The sequence below is a fragment of the Dromaius novaehollandiae genome, chromosome 24 (assembly GCF_036370855.1).
Source record: "Dromaius novaehollandiae isolate bDroNov1 chromosome 24, bDroNov1.hap1, whole genome shotgun sequence".
Lineage (NCBI taxonomy): Eukaryota > Metazoa > Chordata > Aves > Casuariiformes > Dromaiidae > Dromaius > Dromaius novaehollandiae.
The window spans coordinates 6,488,913-6,508,425 of NC_088121.1; the positions used below are offsets into that span (position 1 = coordinate 6,488,913).

The 19,513-nt window shown below is 51.5% G+C and overlaps 2 protein-coding genes across 2 annotated transcripts; both read right to left on the reverse strand.

Moving 5' to 3' along the window:
• Nucleotides 1-1,111: 1,111 nt before the first annotated feature.
• Nucleotides 1,112-11,529, reverse strand: CORT (cortistatin). The gene is made up of 2 exons (XM_064525596.1): nt 4,664-11,529; nt 1,112-1,445 (listed from the first exon to the last, which is right to left on the reverse strand). Exons 1-2 carry the CDS (start codon nt 4,763-4,765, stop codon nt 1,230-1,232), a joined length of 318 nt encoding a protein of 105 aa, XP_064381666.1. The 5' UTR covers nt 4,766-11,529; the 3' UTR covers nt 1,112-1,229.
• A 106-nt stretch (nt 11,530-11,635) lies between these two features.
• SRM (spermidine synthase) lies at nt 11,636-18,008 on the reverse strand. Its single transcript, XM_064525595.1, has 8 exons — nt 17,731-18,008; nt 17,490-17,610; nt 17,318-17,410; nt 15,989-16,142; nt 15,134-15,217; nt 14,643-14,788; nt 13,588-13,710; nt 11,636-13,004 (listed from the first exon to the last, which is right to left on the reverse strand). Exons 1-8 carry the CDS (start codon nt 17,874-17,876, stop codon nt 12,987-12,989), a joined length of 885 nt encoding a protein of 294 aa, XP_064381665.1. The 5' UTR covers nt 17,877-18,008; the 3' UTR covers nt 11,636-12,986.
• Nucleotides 18,009-19,513: the final 1,505 nt, after the last annotated feature.

Genomic DNA, 19,513 nt, shown 5'->3' on the forward strand with positions numbered 1-19,513 from the left:
GACACAGCTCCAGAACTCAAACTGTTACTGCTAAGAATTAAATCAAACTGAGCAGCGCAATTTCATGTTTCACATTTCACCGGGTGAAGCGTCCTCACTGAAGTAACAGAAATCTTTACATAAATAAATAAATAAATAAATAAATAAAAATCACAGGACACCAAGAAACTGCAACAGGACCAGAGCAGTCAGAGCCTCAGGACCGTGGATCACGGCGGGTTTATTTCAGCCAGTTTCAGTCACAGACCCCAGCGTTTCAGACACAGAGAGCCCCGGAGCACCTGGGGCCCTGCTGCGGAGACGCCTGGTGTCAAAGCAAAGCTGGCCGGGCCAGGAGCTGGACGCACACCCGCTTCCAGCACTGCCGGGGCACTTCAGGCACCCACCCCTAGGCCACAGTGGGCACGGAAAGCAGCAAGGGGACCGTCCTCCCGCACGACCGCTTCTCCCCGGGACCAGAGCACGTGTGGAAAGGGGACGAGCAGCCCCTGAGCCACCCCAGGCACCTCCCTGGCGAGCGCAGGCAGGGCACAGCATGCCCACCCACAAAAAGCGGGCCCACCGCCCTCTCCAGACCCTGCTGTAGCGCCTTCTCTTGCCGGGGCACCGAAGCAGGGGGCTCTCCCCGCGTGGGCACGACCCCCGGCACCGGGCACAGCCGGGCGAAGCAAGGGGCCTGGGCAGGCCGCGGACGCGCCGACCCACCTGGTGCCTCCGAGGCGGCCCTCGGGAACGGCCGCGCTCCTGCTCCCACAGAGGGGCTCCATCCTCGGGGGAGACTGCGGCGACTCCTGCGGCCCAGGGCAGGGCCCCGCCGGGCCGCTCCGCTCCGCTCCGCCCAGCTCGGGCGAGGAGCCCGGGGCGCCCTCGCGTACCGGCCGCTGTGAGGCGCCCTCCCAAGATGGCGGCCGCCCACCATGGCTGCTGCCCAAGATGGCCGCCGCCCCCAACGGTCCCAACGGTCCCAACGGTCCCAACGGCTCCCGCGAGCCCTCCCCGCCGCGGCCGCCGCCGAAGCCCAGCCCCGCCCCGCCCCGCCCCAGCGGCGCTCCCGGAGCCGCCGAGCCGGCGGCGCCGCCCCGCCCGGGGCACAGAGAGGCAGACACGGGTCCCCGAGGCGCCATGCTTTATTCCGGGGGTGGGGGAATGAGCAGGGAGAGCCGGGCCGGGGAGGGGGGCGCTGACAGCTCGGGGCGCGACGCCCGGGCGCGGCCAGGCCAGGCTGGGGGCTAGCAGGAGGTGAAGGTTTTCCAGAAGAAGTTTTTGCAGGGGGCCTTGCGGTCCCGCTGCGAGAGCTGGGCTAGCCGCCCCAGCACGGCCCGCTCCTCCTCCAGCTTGCCCTCCTCTTCGAAGTCCGGGGAGGCCGCCTCGCGCCCCGCGTCCGCGCCCTCCAGCAGGCCCGCCAGCATCTTCAGGAGGGCGTCTTTCCGCACCCTGGTCTGTTCCTGCGGGCAGAGAGCAACGGGAAGGGGAAACAAAAGCAGGGCGAGAGGTGAGACCCTGCTCCCTTGGCGGACGAAGGGAAGGACCCGCGGCCCGGCCTCGCAGCGCTTAGCGGCCGGTTAAACCTCACCGCATAATCACCCCCACCTCGCAATCGGGGAAACTGAGGAATGAATAAGGCCGACAGCAGCGCGGTGCTAGGCGCTGAGGAATGTGCGGCTGCCCAGCTTGCTCCTCCCATCCCCTGTTCCTTGCCCAGCCAACTGGACGGAGAAAGGCACATGTGCCTTATCATAACTGGAAAAGAGCTGCTAACAAATAGGCGTAAATTAGCTGCAAGGTCCCTAGCTGCTTGCAGTAATTAAATTTCAGTGAATGCCAAGCTGCCTTCTCTGCTGGAAAGCCCCCGCTCCCATTTGGGAAGGTCAGGGAAGAGGCAAGGAGTCCCCTGTGTCACTAAATGAAGCGTAGCTGAGACTGCTGCAGCCCCCTGTAAAATGCTGGGAGTTGCATGTAACAAGGGGAGGGCTGGCCTGAGGGGGAAGAGAAGCCCCAAATACCTGAAACAACATATTTAATCTGTAAAAACAGCTTTTATTTTAAGAAGCTGGGGCAATAGCCTGAATTTGGGGGAAGGCAGAATGAAAGAGGAGCTGCTCAGCTCCAGCCCTTTGTAAGAGTGGTTTCAGAAAGAGCACTGTGGTTGTGGGTTTGAGGGATTTCCGTCAGTAACAAGAGCTGCAAGTTATGTTTCTCTTAACTTCATATCAAGCAAATCTGAGGAATTACCTCTTTCCTGAATATTCCTGGTCTTTGTGACTCATTGACAGAGACAGCCGGTACTGGATTAGCTGGATAGAGAGTCTGACAGGAACAGATCCCGTTTCCCACATGGATGGGGATCTTTGAAGCGAATTTTCGGGTGAATTCTCAGAAATGCCATGTTTACTGCCGGGATCGTTCTGTCTGCGCTGGTACCGACAGGTTCATTTACTAAGGGCTACTTGGCGAGCAACTCAAAAGATGGATACATACAAGTAGCAGCAGTTATTCTGTGTTTCCTTGACAAAATGTTTGTGGGTATTTTTGAAGCATTTGCTTAGCGCTAATTACTCATCCTGTTTTCAGTCAGGGGAAACTGAGGCATTGAGAAGTTAGATGCTATGTCTGTAGTGGAAGTAAAGATAAAAGCCAGCCTGTGTCCATCCTGATTCCCATTCCCATGCTGCAGGAACAGAAATGTCTGAGCCTTAGGGAGATGGGCTGGGGAACCCGGCTGAACACATCTCCTGGGTCACGCCTTCCTCATGAGCTTCTTTCCTAGATGTAAGCCCTATGTTTTGAAATATCTGCTGCAGATGAGCCCTGTGACGTTAGAGCCATCTGCTAAAGATTCAGATCCTTAGCAAAGAGAAATGAAATAGCTGTACTAAAACTCTCAGGAGATGAACTAGCTGCTTCAGACTTAGAGGTGGGAAGGAAAAGCTCAGCCTGCTGTTAGAGGATATTCCTTACGCGTGATGGGTTGTGGCTATTAGTGGAACGAGGCAGCTCTTCCCCTGCACTAATCCTTTGCTAACAGCCTTTTTTCTGATGGCTGCTCCTGAGTTGCAAGAGACCAAGACTCATTTGGCAGCAGCTAGAGATCTCAGCACTGGTGGGGTGTGGGCACACCTCGAGGTTGGTGCTCAATTCACTGTACTGTTTCCACCAGTGCGTCAGAACGCACACATCCTTTTGCATTTTTACACATTTTATGATAGCTTATACATAGAATCCTAGCATACTTCACACTTGAGAGATTTGTCTGAGTTACAGCAATGGTGACAGTAAATATTGATTCATCAGTATCTAACAATTTCTCAGTTTGTAAAATGCTTTAAAGAGAATCATTATATCTATTTTGATAGATATTGGAGGCATTATTTTCATTTTTACCGAAGCCTTACTTACTGATTTGTTCCACACAACTTGTTTCTTTTTTTCCAGCAGCTCACACTTCTCAGAAAGAGTTCATTTTTAAAGTATTGGGTTTGTTATTGTAAGAATCTACAGCTGAAAGTTTACAGTTATCCCCAGAAGGGTTAATCTCAGCCAGCTGCAGAAGCCCTGATCTCTAGCAGAATGCTATCCCTAGTACCTCACACTGTGTATGTTTCTTTCTCGCAGCCAGTTTTGTTGTTAATGGGATGTGAGCCCATTCCTAAAGCAATAAGACACTGATGGATGAGCTGGTGCCGACGCTGAGACAGAAAGAATGATGTGGATACGCACAAAGGAGAAGTTAGTGCCTTTGAGACCAACATTGGGATCCTTCACTTCTCTGGGTAGCTCCTGTCCAGGACCGAAATAACAGCAACGCTATGGATACAGCAGTGAACTGGACTGGCAGAGAGCCGCACGGCTAACCACAGCTCAGAGGATCTAACGGATGGCAAGGAGCAAGCAGGTGAGGAAAACGGTGGGGCACATGGCACAGGGCGCTTTCTTGTGATTATGTTATGGTATTGCTTCCTACCCCTCTGGCCTCTTGGGGAAATAGTCCAGCAAAACAAAGTTATTATAGTGCCGTAGCTATTACAATATTGCAGTTTTGTTGGTTGGTAGGATAATCATATTGCTATAATAAGTTCTGCCACTGCAAAGAGCCGTGCTGGTCCAGAGTGTAATTATTCTAGCAGAACTATGTCGGTATAACTCCCCTTGTGAGTACTACTCTGGAAAAAGCAATTTTATTCTGATATAATTACTTCATTTATTATTCCTCTGTTACTTTCCTACTGAGCCCATCTTTTAAACGTTTGTCCTTCCCATGGGTCCTATTTAAAATATCATCTCCCTTGATCATTTTACCAATTACATATCCTTTCCCTTCTCTCTCTCCCTGGTCCTCTGCTTTATTCTCTCACACTATCCTCTTTCAGCAACCTTATTTTCTCCTTCTCCTGTCTGCTCTGTTCTCTTCTTTGCCAGTTTTTACTTAGCTCAGACTTCACTTTTGCAGCTCACTGGAGTCTGCCCTGGTACCTTTCCTAAATAAACCATCTCGTAAGCTCTAGTAACAGCTCCTGCTTCAGCAGTGCTGGAAGCTGTAGTGCCTTGCAATGTGGAGAGGTAGAAGTGGTTACATCAGGTACTGCCCAATTGCCTTTTCTGCCCTTCCCTGGCTCCAGCCTGCTCCTGTCCCACCCGGCGCCTGCACAGGGTGTGTTATACTCACCCTGCTGCTCTGTAACGCCAGTCTCTCTTCTCCGGGCAGTGCAGTGGCTCTCACGCTCCACACCAGCAGCAGAACGGACACCAGGCTGGCCACCAGCTGCATGATGCACAGGCTGTGACTACTGTGCTCAGTTAGGAAGACTGGGAGAGGGAGCTGTTTCTGGGCTCTCTTCTGCCTCAGACAATGGCTGCAGCCCCTTTTATAGCCCTCCCCCTAGCCCGGTGGGTGACGCAGACAATTAAGTCTATATCAAAGGCAAATTAGACTTTGGAGAGGTTGTTAACACTTGGCTGCTTGAGTGGGATACTTCAGTGCCTCTGAGCTTTCCATGTGCCAGACCTGCAGAGCCTGAGGAAGCGAGGGTTTGGGATTCTCCAGTAACATGCTGTCTCTTCACCCTGAGAAATTGTAGGCACTATCCGTGCCTCCCCTAGTTAGCTGAATTCTTCTTGGGAACATAAGATGCCCCTTACCAGCATCACAGTTCCTGGAAGCAGCATGATCAACCTTTCCCTTCATGTTCTGGCCAACAGCTTGCACAAACCTCTAGCCAGTGCTGGATGATTCAGAGGAAAGATGTAAAACTTCTGGCCACCAATACTTAGATATGGGCTTGGACCCTCAGACCTGGCATCTGAACAGCTCCAGACCCAAGGGGTTTTTGGAGCTGGATCTCTGCTTCAAATAATGCATCTCGTTGTGGAATCCCTGTTTGCCTGGCTTTTGCATTATGGTAACATGGGGATACAGGCAGCCACCGCATACGGGGGATGCAGCAGAGCATACTGCAGCTATGCAGTAATATAATCTCTCTCTCGCCACGAAGCCTTTCTCTAGAGGCACGCACCTAAGAGCAAGTCCTCCTCTGACTGTAACAACCAACCCCCATAGTCAAAAGGTAAATCGTTATCCTTCTTTAACTCATACAAAAACACGGGGAGCTGACCTGGCCAAGAGGATGCTGTGGCAGAACTAAAACCAGAAGGCAGAAAAGCCTGTTCCCCATTCCTGCCCCTTACCAGCATCACAGTTCCTGGAAGCAGCATGGTCAGTCTTTCCCTTCAAGTAATCCAGCTCCTAATGCCAGTTACACCACTCTGGGTGCTCAGAGACAAAAGATGCTGTCTCTTCCATGCATATTTTAAAAGAAACTGGATTCCCTCACTGAAAGATACAAGGAAAAAGAACTTTTCTAAGTGATGTGGACTTTTTGGGAAAGGTAGCAATCCAGTAATTTCCAGGAACGAATTTTCATCAGAAAACATTGTAACCTCATTGCTTTTCATCCACTGTTGTGAAAGTTGGCTTCCACACACTGGTCTCAGATGAAACCTTACCTGCTTCCTTTTAAATTGATCTTGCTAGTTTATGAGAAGGTGCACTATTACCTTCATAATGTGTTCTGTCAGATGCTTTCCAGCCTGTCTGGGGTTTGAGACACAGTTGAGTACTGGGCTCCAGCGAGTAAGCAAATTGCAGGGACTTGCTAACTGACCCACAGCTGATTTGCTCAAGTAGATGTAAAGGTGGGAGGACAGCAAATGGAGAGAGCACAGTCAGTTGCTCAAGAGAAATGAAGGGCATGTGCCTGTGAGTGAGAGATGTGGCTGGGCTGACAGGCAGGCAGGAGTTGGATCCTGTACTGTTGCTTATGAGGCAGGACTAAACCTCATGGGCCTATTAGCCCAAAAGCTAGACAGACCACAGAGGCTGTGCAGCCAAGTCTCCATGCTGAGGGCCATCTGGTCGAACCAAACTGCTTGTTTTATTAAATATGGTTTTGTGTGGAGCTTTGCCTTCTGAAGGGGGAGTTTTCTATAATGCCTCATTGAGTGAATGGCATCACAAGTGTGCCTGGAGGGGAGATGCAAAGGGGACTTGATGCGTGAGCTGAGAAGAGCAAGAAAGACAAAGCGACATCCCAGGAGGCAGTTTGGATGACCATAGTTGTGCAGGACAATGCTTCTCTACCAGAAAGGGATGATGTACTGAGCCAGAGATCATCTTCTAGGGGGTCCACAGGGATGTAAACAGTGCATCTGCCTTAAAGGGCAGTAACAAAATAATCATAATCTCTTAAGGGGGTTGGTTTGGGAGACAATTTCTGCCCAGACATGCCAGCATCAAACCCGTGGCCCTGTTGACCAGCGCACTGCAGCCAAAACATATATTTCTCTCCTGGGCAAGGCTTGGTGTCTCTGCCCTTATGGTGATAAAATTTGCTCTTTTCAGTTACTAAAAAGAGATGAACACCTAAGTCCAAGATTGCTCTTCATTCCTGCTGTTCCCTATTCCCTGTGGCTGTCTGACCTTTAAGAAGGTCCTAATTGTTCTTTTACCAACCCTTAAATGCCCATCGCTCTGTACAGGGAAGTTTAAGATCTTCCCTTGAAGGAATAAACACTTCTGACAATTCTTGCCTTGATTTCCTCTTACCACTTTCTCTCTCTCAGTTATCTGACTCACCCTTCAGAAGCCTTCCTCCTAGATGCCCTCTTCTGTCCAGTCACACATGGTTTGAGGGGTTGTCTGCCACTTTACAATTAGGGTGGATCTATCTGAAATCAGCATGGTCGGGAAGATATCCGTGGGAGCCTGGTAAAGGAGGGCATGCTCCAGATGGAAGTTCAGCATAGAGGGTGACTTGAAAAAGCCTGGCTAGACAACAAGGACTTTGGCTCACAGCACGGCTTCAGCAGAGAGATGCAGGGTTGGTTCAGGAACACAGCAGAATATCCTGGCACAGACAGGTTAAATAGCCACCGTCTTCTTGTGATGAGGGCGAACAAGTAATATGCAGGGGGACAGGTTTGGTCTTTGAGTGAAGAGTTGCCTGCCCTCTCCTCAGTGCGTCTGTTCAGCACTTTCTCAGCAGTATACAGCCAGAATACAAAAGCTAACACCATGGTTGGCACCAAATGCCACACTGAGGAATGAGGTAATTTCTCGATTGCTTTTCTCTATGACCTGGATGTCTGCGATCTTCTGCCTCTTTCTTGCCTGGTCTGAGTTCACATGACCATGTTTTCTTGAAGCATGTAGCAGAATTGCACCAGGCTCCCAGAAAAAAGTCTGGTTCCCAAAGGTGAGAAACTCAAATGCAGCTGAAGGAAGGGTTCAAATGCTTTTGCTCTCCCATCACTGGAACCCTTTCTCTCTGCCCTTAAGGGCCCTTAGTGGCAAAGGGCAATACAATAAATGAAGCAACAGTCAGTTGTCAGTGGCAAGCCTTCCTGGAAGGAGAAACCAATTTGTTCATGAGCCTGAAATCACAGCTCATTTATCAAGCCAGGCTTGCAGTATTCCCTTAGTAATAGCATCGCCTTCCCCAGGGGCCTCTGAGAAGGATGCAGGTGGCCGTTCCAGCCACGGCTTTCATCAGCGCTAATCTAACGAACCCAAGGAAGAGACTGCCTGAGCGTGGGCTGGAGCCTACGGTTCCCCACTCATCTCTGTAAGAGCTTCGGAGCAGGTGCAGGGAGGAGGAGGGAAAGTGCCGCAGGGATGCTGCTGTCAGAGCACGCACGACTGCAAGCCTGTTAAAGCTCTCTAGGGAGGTGGAGCTGGGGGAGTTGTGCTGCCTTCTCTGTCCATCGACCCCAAAGGGGCTGGAGGAGGATGAAGGGAGGGTGAGTGTAACACTTTGGGGCTATATTCAAAGCTTTTTGTTATTTAAATATGCATGCAAAGTTACACATTTCAGTTTTTCCACCAAAAATCCTCCTCAAAAAAGTCAACTAGTTGCTATGAAACACTTCTATTTCAAAATACCTCCATTTTCCACCAAAATTATTTTGCCTGGCTCCAAGTAGGAGGCATTTCAAGCTGTGAAGCAGGTTGATGACACTGGTGTTACTGCTTACTGACATATGACCTGACCTCCTTCACAGCTGAGACCACCAGACTCGTGGTGGCAAGGCTGTCTGGACAAGACTTGGATGGAAATGGCTTTTTGCCACTTGGATTTCCTGGGGGCTTGCACATGCACTGCACCCTGCGGGAATTCAATCAGAAAGAGCTGACCAGTGACGGTAACACATGGGACTGTGAGACTGTCAGTGCCGCGGAACAGACGGCTGGGGCTGGAGAGCCGTAGGCACAGATTCACGTGCTCCGTACAGGCTGAGCCTCTGGTTATTCCTCCTTTACAACTGAAGGGGGGCAAAACACGTGCAGGGTCACCACGCACATCATCTCGCCCTTCCTCCTGGCATGCAGAACTGGCTTTGTTAAGCGAATTCCCTCGCAGAGATGACCCGGAGGAGAGTGGCGGCGGGCTGCGGCGAGGAGGGGCGGCAGCCGTTCAGTACCAAGGAGAGGGCAGCCCCCTGCCGCCGTCCGGACGTCCGCTCCTCCTTCGCAACAGGCCCTCCGAACCATTCGCCACGGGGCTGGCGGCCTTGAACGGCCCGCCGCTGAGATCCTTAACGTTTGTAATAATCCCCCCCCGCCTTTATCTGCTACGCACATCACTGTACCACAACTGAGATTCCCTGGCTCTAATTCCCCACCTTTTGCATATTTTAAAAGCATTTAACTCCCTCCAGGACATGGCTGGAAAAGAGCTTTACTTAGTCTTCTCAGCATTTAATTTGGGTAAATTTCTCATTTTACTTTTCAATGACATTTTGTCAGACTCTCTTTGTCTGGACCTGAGCTGCTGCTTCAGGCTTTTGTCCAAACTTTTACCTCTTCTTTCACCTTCCATTTTAACAAAGGAGCTTGCCTCTCCCTGAACTTGATGGCAGTTGTTACTACTTTTTGACTGTTTGCTTATTGGGGATGCTTGGCTGTAGCCAAGCTACGTCAATAATTAGCCAGGCCTCAATAACATTAGCTCTGGATGCATAAGACACGCCAATTAACTGGCTGAAAGGGCTCAAGAGATACAGGAAGAGATTTCTCTTAATTTTTTTAAGCTGTTTTCTGAAGTTCTAAAAATTAAGTTAGTTCAATGAATAAAGCACAGGGCAGGGAGTCTGACACAGTTCAAGAGGCTTAAGCAGTTGGTGTGCTGAAGCCCATCAGGCTCTGCTCCCTCGCCTGCCTCCACCTGCACTGACTGATACTGCATTGCGAGCTACTTGGGACAAGGCCTATCCCTGATCACACAACAGCTCCTAGCTTAATGAGGTGCTGCAACACGACTGCAGCGTGTCTACACAAATGGCATCTTTGTGGATCTTTGCTTTGCTTATGAACTAGCCTTGGACAAAAGCCAGCTAAAACTCCAAAAGGGTGACTCAAGTATTTTAGTTGCCCACATAGAGACACTGCAAAGATTGCTTCTGAGTGTTCAGGGCTCAGTTATGTACAAGGCCCCGTTAGTTTTCTCCTGTTGGGCATAACCCAAATTGCCAGTCTCTTCTGAAACCCCAGCTTCCTGTGCCACGGCATCCCGCAGCGCAACAGCTCAGACCTTGCACATCTGCGGAAGGGATAATCAATCTGCAGACACACAATTGCCTGACAGATGACTGCCATGCCAAATACTGTTCTAGCAGCTTAAGCAGCAGGTAGACCTCATGGCAGCTCTCAGCACAGGGGCGACTTTCATTTCAACGGTCATAAAGTGCTTGGAGCTGCTCAGATGGAACCAGCTATAGATCCACAAACTCTTGTTCCCACTTTTGTTGCATTGTTAACGAGTGCTTGATTCAGGCACTGATCTGTATCTTCACCTCTTGCAAAGCGCTGAAGCATTTGGAACTGCCTATAAAGAACAGTGATTTGGAATTTCTCAGAAATTATATATAGGACCTTGTGGATAGATCATGTGCAATTTGGATGGTAAACAGCCTTGTCTTCCTGTTCTTTTTGCTGGCCAGTTGCCTGGGCCACTCAACTCACAGCTTTGGAGAGAGCTCAGGGAAACAGAAGGAAGAACTGGCTGCACAGAGGTTAGTAACAGGACTGATGGAGCTCTTCCCCTCCTGGGCACTGTTGTACTCACCCAGGGTGGGTGGAAGCCTTGAATTTGTTACTAGTTGGCAGCTGCTCTAAGGCCTTCCTGGACTACAGGCCTGGCCTTGATTCCCATTCTAGGAGAGAGGAGAAGATGCTAGAGGTAGTTTTCTGTCAGGGAGGAAGGGCTGAATGGGGCTCAGGTTCACAGCAATTTAAACAGCAGTACCTAGAACCAGCCTAGGGTACTGGTCTGTTCTTTATAAAGACTTTAGCAGTGAAAATGCACAAATAGCCCTCTCCAGAAGGACAGATTTAACTCATCAGTAGCTATGGGAGAAAGGGAAGGAGACAGTTATCCCAGACAATTAAGAGGCAAGATGGGTGTAATCTTGGTTCTGCTAAAGTTAAACATTCTCCACACAAGAATACAAAGGAGATCCAGACTCAGCTCTGCAACTTAGCAACACTTTGCAATATCTGTAGACCACAAAGGAGCTGTACTGATACCGGTAGCAAAAGAGGAAATTGGGAAAGCGAAGTAGTAAGTCTCATCAGAAAGGGGAGAAACTAGAAGGGAAAACTGACACTAAGGAAGTCCCTTGCTGAAAGCACTCAGTAGCTGCATCAGCTATGCAGTTTATATGGTCAGTTAAGGCAAAGCTCAACCCCAACCACTGCAAAACTCCACTCCTTGTTTTCTCTTACCAAACCGAAGAGTCTCCCTCACAGCAACCAGCCTTTTTTTGGCTTCTCCTGATGCCACCTAGCGACTGTTCCCGGCTTGTTCAGCGGCTTGAGTCCGGTGCAAGGCTCAGACCCACAGAGCCACTTAGCCACAGCAATTTTTGCAGAGGAAAAGATGGTGCAACTGAGTGGGGCCAGTGATTGACAGGACCCAAGTGATGTTTGCAGGGAGATGTGCAGCTAGAGAATAGCTTGGAAAGCCAGACCAGAAGCAGTTTGGACTAGAGAACAACTGGGATAGAGGGTACTGATTTCTGCAGTGTAGAGGATGACAGAAACTGGAGCTGTTACGCAGTAAAGTTACAACACAGTACAAGCAACTGGATCACTCTTCAGAGTTTATTTTTGATGATGTTTGTCATCCCTAGAGACAAGGGAGAGAGGAAGTCAGACCACCTAGAGAGTTCCTCTGGATGCATTCTAACAAGCACAGCAGACATTCAGGATCTCCGTTTCCACCCCCATACTCTCCCCAGAGAAGCACACTGACCCGCACTGATGACACCTTAACCAGAGCCGAGTGTTTAATGGATTGCAAAGGAGTGACAACTGCACAGTGGTTGTGCTGGGAAGATACCCACTGCACAGCGGTGGCACGGAGTCTTTAAAACAAAAGTGAAGAGGTGGAGGCAGCTCCATCTCACAACAGAACACAATGAAAAACAATGTATGCATCTGGGGGTCCTGGGGGCAGCACTGGAAATAACAACGCCTCTTAAGAACTAGCAAATACCCAGGCCTGAGGCATCTCAGCATGACCGAGATCAAAGACTTGTCAGAGCAACTGACTCCCCTTCATCAGTACTGTACAGCAGGCAATGGATCTAAGGTTTGTTTTTTTTATATATATATATTTATATTTATATATATAAAGCGCCTATCACCGTATTGGTAAACATTCTTTGGAACCACTCTGATGGCAGGGATAAGAACAGGAGTCAGCCTGTTAGTACCTCAGCACTTCTGTTTCCAACCAATTGAAAGAAAAAAAAAAAAAAGCCACAAAGCTTTGCTGCCAGCCTGCCTGGCTGGTGTTTAATACTGCTACTCCATCAGGGTTGGAGGGAGACCTACTGTGAATGACAACGGTTTGCACTGTGACTTCTCCAACTGTGCTGCAGAGCAGTGCAGGTGTCACAGAAGGGCAGTGGGACATGAAGGCTCAGACCTGTTACCAGTTAAAATGTCTCAGCAGCAGGGAAGCTCCCGTTAGGAGAGAGCAGGCTAACTTTCCACACAAAGCTCTTGCTCTTTGTGTTTAAGGCTGAGTTAGTGAACCTTCTGGACTCCTCCCAAGTTCCAGAAGATCGCCAGACAGAAATACATGTCAGTTATAAATATACCATGTCAGCTGGAGGGAGGAGGGAAAGAGGGAGAAGGGATATAGAATGGGTGTAGGGAGGGGAGGAGAAAGGAAGAAAAGACATCTTACGTTTCCAGCACTGGAAAGAACAGTTTTGACCCCACGCAATAAGTCACTGGAGCTTTTCAATAGTCTTATGTGGCTTATGCCCCATCATCTTTCACACATCATCAAAAGGAATGTTGGCTGGCAAAGGGTTAAACAATCCCGCACAGTGGGGAGTAAATCTGCAGTCTGCTGGGAAAGTCCCCACCACATCACTGATGATCTCAGGGTCCAACTTGAAGGGAGAAAGCAGCTTCTCAAGTCTCACACATCACTCAGGGCCTGGAGACAGCCAAAGAACAGAAGTGTGAGGATGGACCTGCCACAACTCTGCCAGTCCTCAGCAGATGCTTGGCTTGAAAACACCACAGCGGCATGTGCCCTCATCCCTACGACACTCTGAGCAGGCCTCTCTTTTTTGGGACCTCCAATTGCAGCCCAGCTAGGAGATGAAGGAATGATGCAGAAATACAGACTGTCCTTCAAGAAGGCAGACTGAACTACACCAGAGCATTCTTTCTTTACCCCCAGTTGGCAACAGAAACCACAACCCAGTTTTATCTAAAACTTTTGGAGCTTTCCAATGAGAAACACCAATTCTGCAGGCTCTTAGGCTTGTTTTTGGTCAGAGGAGTGATCTGCCAGCAAGTCATGGGACACCAGCCCAAAAGGTAGTTGCAAACTGAACTCCAGTCTTCCCAGACTGATTCATACTCTGCTGTATCGTACAAAATGCCATCCTGCTTCGACTTGCCCGCAGAAGCCTTTAGGGCTGCAGGAAATCCTCAGCCCTGTATAGTGCTAGCCAAAGAAAAGTCACACCTCAGTCTCGATGGAGGAACAGCAGCAGCACAGCCTTGCTTACCTTCCGTGCAAACTCCGGCAGGATGAAAGCTGCTCGATGGATGTCAGAGTTGTAGTATTTCAGACTCCTCTCCTCCACTTGTTGCTGTGAGAGCTGCTGCACAGGCTCCCGGAAATTTGTGTTCTACAACAAAGAAGCCAGGTAGCATTGTAGCACTTGGGTAATGAGCAAAGGGCTGTGGGATGGGCATCCCAACTCATGGCAGAGAACCAAGAGGACTCCTAGGAAAATGGATGATTTTCTTTTCTAGTGTGATGTCACAGGTTTTGCACAGCTTGAGCCTGAGTTTACACTCCCTACCTCATGTGAGTGCCCCTTACTCATGGATGTCCATGTATGAGGACAGGCTGCATGTGAGCAGTGCCAAGTGAAGCTTTCATACTGCGCCCTGAGCATCTAACAAGCGAGGCTTCTGCGCTTCAGAGCGGAATCCACACCGATCTTAAGTCAGGCATGGTACGTGCTGCCAGTACCCCGGACAAGCCAGACGCAGCAGCAGCACAGCTGGCTCCCTAAACCAAAGTGACAGTTGCATTACAGGCTAGCTGCGAAGACTAGAACTGGGGAGAGAGCCGAGGTTAACCTCACTGGTCAGTAGCTGGAAACAGATCTTTTCACTGTCAACAGCCCACATGCTGAAACTGAGCATCATTTGGAGGCCTGCGTACTAGAAGATGCCCCAAAGCATCCAGCATGCCCAAAGCCCACTTTATGACAGCCAGCATCAATAGGCCAAAGCCTGAACAGGCTTTGGAAACTGATATTGGTTTCCTTCCTTCCAAGTCTGCTGTACTGGGGAGAAAACCATCTTTTCCTTTTAAGGCAGCTGGTTACACTACTGCTCAATTCTGCACTTCACTGGGGCAGGCTGCATTGCAGCTTTGGGGACCTGGGCTGTCGGAGCCTGGGGCCAGCACAAGCCCAGAGGTTTTGGAGCAGGCAGAGCTCGGTGCCACAGCACAGGCTCTGTAGGAAGCCTCCCGGACAGGCCCCAGGCAGGCTCTGCAGGTGCTCTCAGGGAACACAGAGCAGCACTTCGGCTGCCCGAAACTCACCGGGTTCTTGCTGCACAGCATGAAGCCAATCTGCCCGCTGGGATATGTGGGGATGGTACAGTAGGCGTATTCCACCACAGGAAACAGAGACTTGCAGAACTGACGCATCTCCTTAATGAGATCCAGGTGCAGCCACTGGCACTCACCTACAAGGAGGCAGGGAGATGGGATGCAAGGTGAGAGCTGCCCCCTCTGCTCTGCACAGGCCTGTGCCAAGTTAACAGCAGTTCCAAGTCCAAACCTGCTCTATTCTGCACAACTCATGTGGGTTCAGAGGCGAACAGAGACAAAAGATGCCAGTTTTATGCAAAGTGTAGTCCAGCAGTTAATGAGTCAACAAGTACAGATCAAAAATACTCCTGCACCTGAAAGCTGAATTGGATTTCACTCACTGGCTCAAGTCTCCCCAAGAAAACAGTCCCCTCTGAGCCTCACACTTTGCATGCAGTGGTCTGGCATCAGCCTCTGCCCAGGGAAGACGGCATCCTCACCTTGGCAGCAGAGAATCCCATCTTCTCGCAGAGCTGTCTTCATCAGCTGGTAGTAGGATTCTTTGAATAAACTTTCTGCAGGACCTGGGAGAAAAGGGAGTAAAGAGATCTGTCAGGAGAGCACCTAAGAAAGTAGGTTCCCAAAGGTTTTCTAAATGTCCAGGCTGTGTAAGGACTGTACTGGAAAAGAGATATTTCAAATGGCTTTTCAGTGATGGAGATAATCTAGAAGCAAAGAGTTTTAAGCCTAGGATTCAGCCCACACCTCATTAACGAGCCCAGCACCTTTCCTAAAGAAAGTCCTAGCAGTTATCCCTTACTTCAGTAAGATTTGTACAAACTGATCTCCTGCTCTGAATTGCCCTTCAGAGATGTTTCCCTCTGTGTTGACTATAGCAGAAGGGAAGCTGACTCAGGCACCCAATGTTAGATCCCTGAAATGAGGCAGCGTAACTAAATTTAGTCCTTCTCTACCTCAGTTCTTCAGAAATGCAACGATCTCACTACAGCCATCTTTAGGCTAGTTAGCTACACCAACAGCATGGGAACTAGTGCTTCGTTAATGAGCACATGTGCAAAACTGCCAGCGTGGTTCTGTATCCCGTGGGGGGATCCTTGGATTCAAGGATCAACTCACTGCCAGAAGCAGTAGCTGCTGGAATGGGGTTTTGAGGAAAGAAACATGACAGCTGGTTGAAGCCTTGCTAATACAATTTCCTGGTCGTCATCTACCAGAAGAACTAAGTCAGTGACTAAAGCAGATCTGGCAGGCTAGCCTTACTTCCAGGAGATAATCCGAAGAGCAAAGGAGGAAAAGCACGGAAGGCAGAACCCTTTCACAGCCAGAATTCTTACCCATGGGGTCAGACGAGTCCGTGATAATCACATCAAAGGCTTCTTGATTTTGTTTCATGAACTCAAAACCGTCTCCCACGTGCAAGGTCAGCTTAGCACTGGAGTAGCCCACTGCCATCCCCGGGAGGTATTTCTTAGATACCTGGATCACATCCTGCAACACAGAGAGCATTAAATGGGTCAGTGGGGACTACAAGGAGCTACTTCTCAAGCTACTGTGCAGCTGCAAGAACAGTGAGTCATTTCCTTCCATGCCTTCAGCACAATCTAACTCACTAACTACTCTCGAGAGCTGTCAGCATCTTCCAGCCAACGAGCTACGCTCAGCCCTTTCCTATGGCCTCAGGGCTCAGCGACACTGTTGGTCTGTCTGTGCCAAACGCAACAAGAGGAATTTGGAGCTTCTAAAGCTCCCTGAGGAACTAAGAGAATCTAATTACAGATAGGCTGCTCTTTACTCCTTTTCCCTAGGGATACCAGTTGCAGAGGTGATCTCAACTAAAGACTTTTTTTTTTTTTTTTTTAAATACAACTATACCAGCAGGTTTCAGGATCCAAGATGAGAAACATCCCTGGCTCTGCCCTGTGATTATAATCCCCCATGAGATACAGTTTTCTTCTTACAACTGCTACAGACCACGTGCTGCAGTAAGGGAGCCGCTACCTAGGTCCAGCAATTGTACCGAACGCTACCAACTTGTCGCAGCCGGTCGGGACGTGAGGCTGTACGTGTTCAAAGCCGGGCACGCACACCTACTTAGCTTGGCAGGGTACAGGATCTCCCGCCGCAGCCTTTCTCATTCCTAACGCTGCCTTACTTCCAGGAGATAGCAAAGCTTCCTAAAAACCATACCACCGCCACAACAAACTAACCGGGAGGAGGAAGACAGCCCGCCTGCTCACAGAAACGCACCCCCCCCCGTTTATTCCCTGCTTTCAGTTGCAGGAGAGCGCGCGGCAAAGGGGCCGCTTCCTTCGGCAGCAGTGCTCCGCTCTGTATCGCTTGAGGGGAAAGCAGCACCTCTGCAAAGCCGGAGCTCTCCTCCTCCGGGATAAAAGCCCCCGAATCCCGTGCTCGGCCCACGCTTGCCTGGAAGGGCCACCGAAACCACGCGAAAGAGGCAGCCGGCTGCCACGTAGATGACTCGTAAGGCGAGGAGGTGGCGCTGCCACTGTCACGCCAGCAGCACGGGCAGCGCCCGCGCCTCGCTGACGAGGGGCAGCAGGTGAAGCGGCAGCAGCTCCCAGGATGCTGCGACGCGCGGCCGCTTTTCGCCCGGCGCGGCGGCTTTTCGCCCGGCGGCTCCGCGCGGCCCGGGCGCCACGCACCTCGTCGATCTCGCACTGCACCACGGACTCCACGGCGGGGTGCTTCACCACCTCCCGCAGCACTCCCCCGTCGCCGCCGCCGATGATGAGCACCTGCCGGGAGCACAGCGGGCCGTCAGGCCGGCGGGCGGGCGGGCGCGGCGGGGAGGGCGGGCGCGGGCCCGGGACTCACCTTGCGCGGGTCGGGGTGGCTGCAGAGCGGCAGGTTGGCGATGGTCTCCTGGTAGGAGAACTCGTCGCGCTCCGTGCACTGGATCACGCCGTCCAGGACCAGCACGTTGCCGTAGGTGGTGCTGGGCACAGCGGGGAAGCGCGTTGGAGCCGGGCCGCGCCCGGGGCCCGCCGCCGCCGCCGGCCCCTCCGCCGCGCCCCCGCCACCCCGGCCGCCCGCCCCGCCGCCCGCCGCGCCGCACCTGCGGAAGACGAGGATCTCCTGGTAGCGGGAGCGCTGGTGGTGCAGCAGCTCCTCCACCTGCAGCGACATGGCCTGCCCCGGCCACAGCCGGCACGTCTCGCGGAACCAGCCCTCGCGGATACGCGCCGCCGCGCCGCCCTCCATCCCGCCCGCCGCCGCCGCCCCGCGGCACCGGCACCGGCACCGGCCCCGCCGCCGCCGCCCGGCCCGGCCCGGCCCGACCCCGCCGCCGGCGCGGGAGCCCAGCTCAGGCGCCCACGCGCCGCCCCGCCCCCGGCCGCCACCGCGCGCGCCGCCAAGCCCCCATTGGCCGGCCGCGCGCCGCCAAGCCCCCATTGGCCGAGAGCGGCGGTGACGCGGCGCTAGCAGGGTAGGGCGGCTGGCGACCGCGGGGCCACGTGGGGCCGCGCGCCCCAGTCCCCCCCCCCGCGGGGTCCCATGGGTCCTAGTGGGGGTCGCACGGGTGGGGCGTGGGCCCTGGGGGGGATCCCATGGCGGAGGCTCCCACGGGTCCTGGGGGGGGGGGTCTCACAGGGGGGCTTGTGGGTCCCGGGAGGGGTCCGGGGGGGGGGACCAGCTCCTACCTGCCGGGCGCAGCCTGCGGGCGCCCCCGGAGCGCGGCCGTGCTCCCCGTGGCACCAGCTGGACGGAGCCCCGCATCCGTCTGCGAGCAAGGACACAGCCGCTGCGGTGCCGAATAAAACAATTAATTAAACAAAGAGGAGCGAGTGGTCTGCACAGGAAACGCTGCGAATACACCGCTGCCACCCAGGAGCTTAACGTTCCTGTTCTGCCCCCCTCCAAGGGGCTAAAAGCTGCACCAGGACATTATAGGACATTAAACGTCACAGCATCAGTCCAAGGTACAGTTTCATACAGGGAAGGGCGTACAGCTGTTGGTGCTGCCTGTTCTCTAGAAGTCACTTGGTCTTTTCTAAAACCAGCCAAGCACTAGTTACTATGCTGTAATTAATATGCTGGGGTACCAAACAGCTAACAGCTTTTGAGTACCAGGTCAATACAGCTTGACTCTTCCAAAAATCTGACGTACTGACGGGAACAGCAGAAGGCACCCCCAAAAGGAGAGAGACCCAAACCACTACACACTCGAAAGAACGTCACACTTGGAGTTTTTAAGGGTTAGATGTTATGAAAGCAAATTCCTTTCTAATGTTACTGTGACCTGGCATGCATTCAGAGACATTACAAAACACATGCCGCATGCTGTGAGGAGCCGACTTTGGAAGAAATGCACCAAGGTTATACCAAGAGTCGCTCTCCAACCAGATTATTAGGCAAAGATCTTCTTGGACAACTCCCATGTCATAGAAAAATCATCTTACGTTATGGGATTCTAGCATTATAACTTCATCTGAATCACAGCTGTAATCAGGTGAATAAAACAAGCACGGATTTGCTACTGACTTTCATTAAGGACATTTTAAAAGCCCACGGTAGCAAGCCTTGACTCATAAAGAGATCAATTAAAGAGACTGAAATTAAGACCATCCTTGAAAATGTTACAGTGACTTTTAAGTAGAAGAGTTAAAGAAACTACAGAAATTGTAATATCTCTGCATCCAATGGGGCTTTCAGTAGATTCACTGGTTCTTCAGTTACAGAAATATCAGAAGTGGTAAAGCTGAAAAGGAGAACTGGCAACCCCAGCAAATACTCCTAAAGAAAACTGCTATTTAACTGCCTCTTTTCAAACACATTCTCCAATATTCAGCCATGCTGACAGGCTTCACAAGCAGAAAGGAACTCAGTTCTACCATTAA

Excerpts from the sequence above, each read along its gene's own strand:
- CORT (XM_064525596.1), bottom strand. The coding sequence starts at position 4,765 with ATGCAGCTGGTGGCCAGCCTGGTGTCCGTTCTGCTGCTGGTGTGGAGC. Across the intron at positions 1,446-4,663 it reads TGGCGTTACAGAGCAGCAGG|GAACAGACCAGGGTGCGGAA; the intron begins GTGAGTATAACA and ends CTCTGCCCGCAG.
- SRM (XM_064525595.1), bottom strand. The coding sequence starts at position 17,876 with ATGGAGGGCGGCGCGGCGGCGCGTATCCGCGAGGGCTGGTTCCGCGAG. Across the intron at positions 17,611-17,730 it reads GAGATCCTCGTCTTCCGCAG|CACCACCTACGGCAACGTGC; the intron begins GTGCGGCGCGGC and ends CGCTGTGCCCAG. Across the intron at positions 17,411-17,489 it reads GCCACCCCGACCCGCGCAAG|GTGCTCATCATCGGCGGCGG; the intron begins GTGAGTCCCGGG and ends TGCTCCCGGCAG.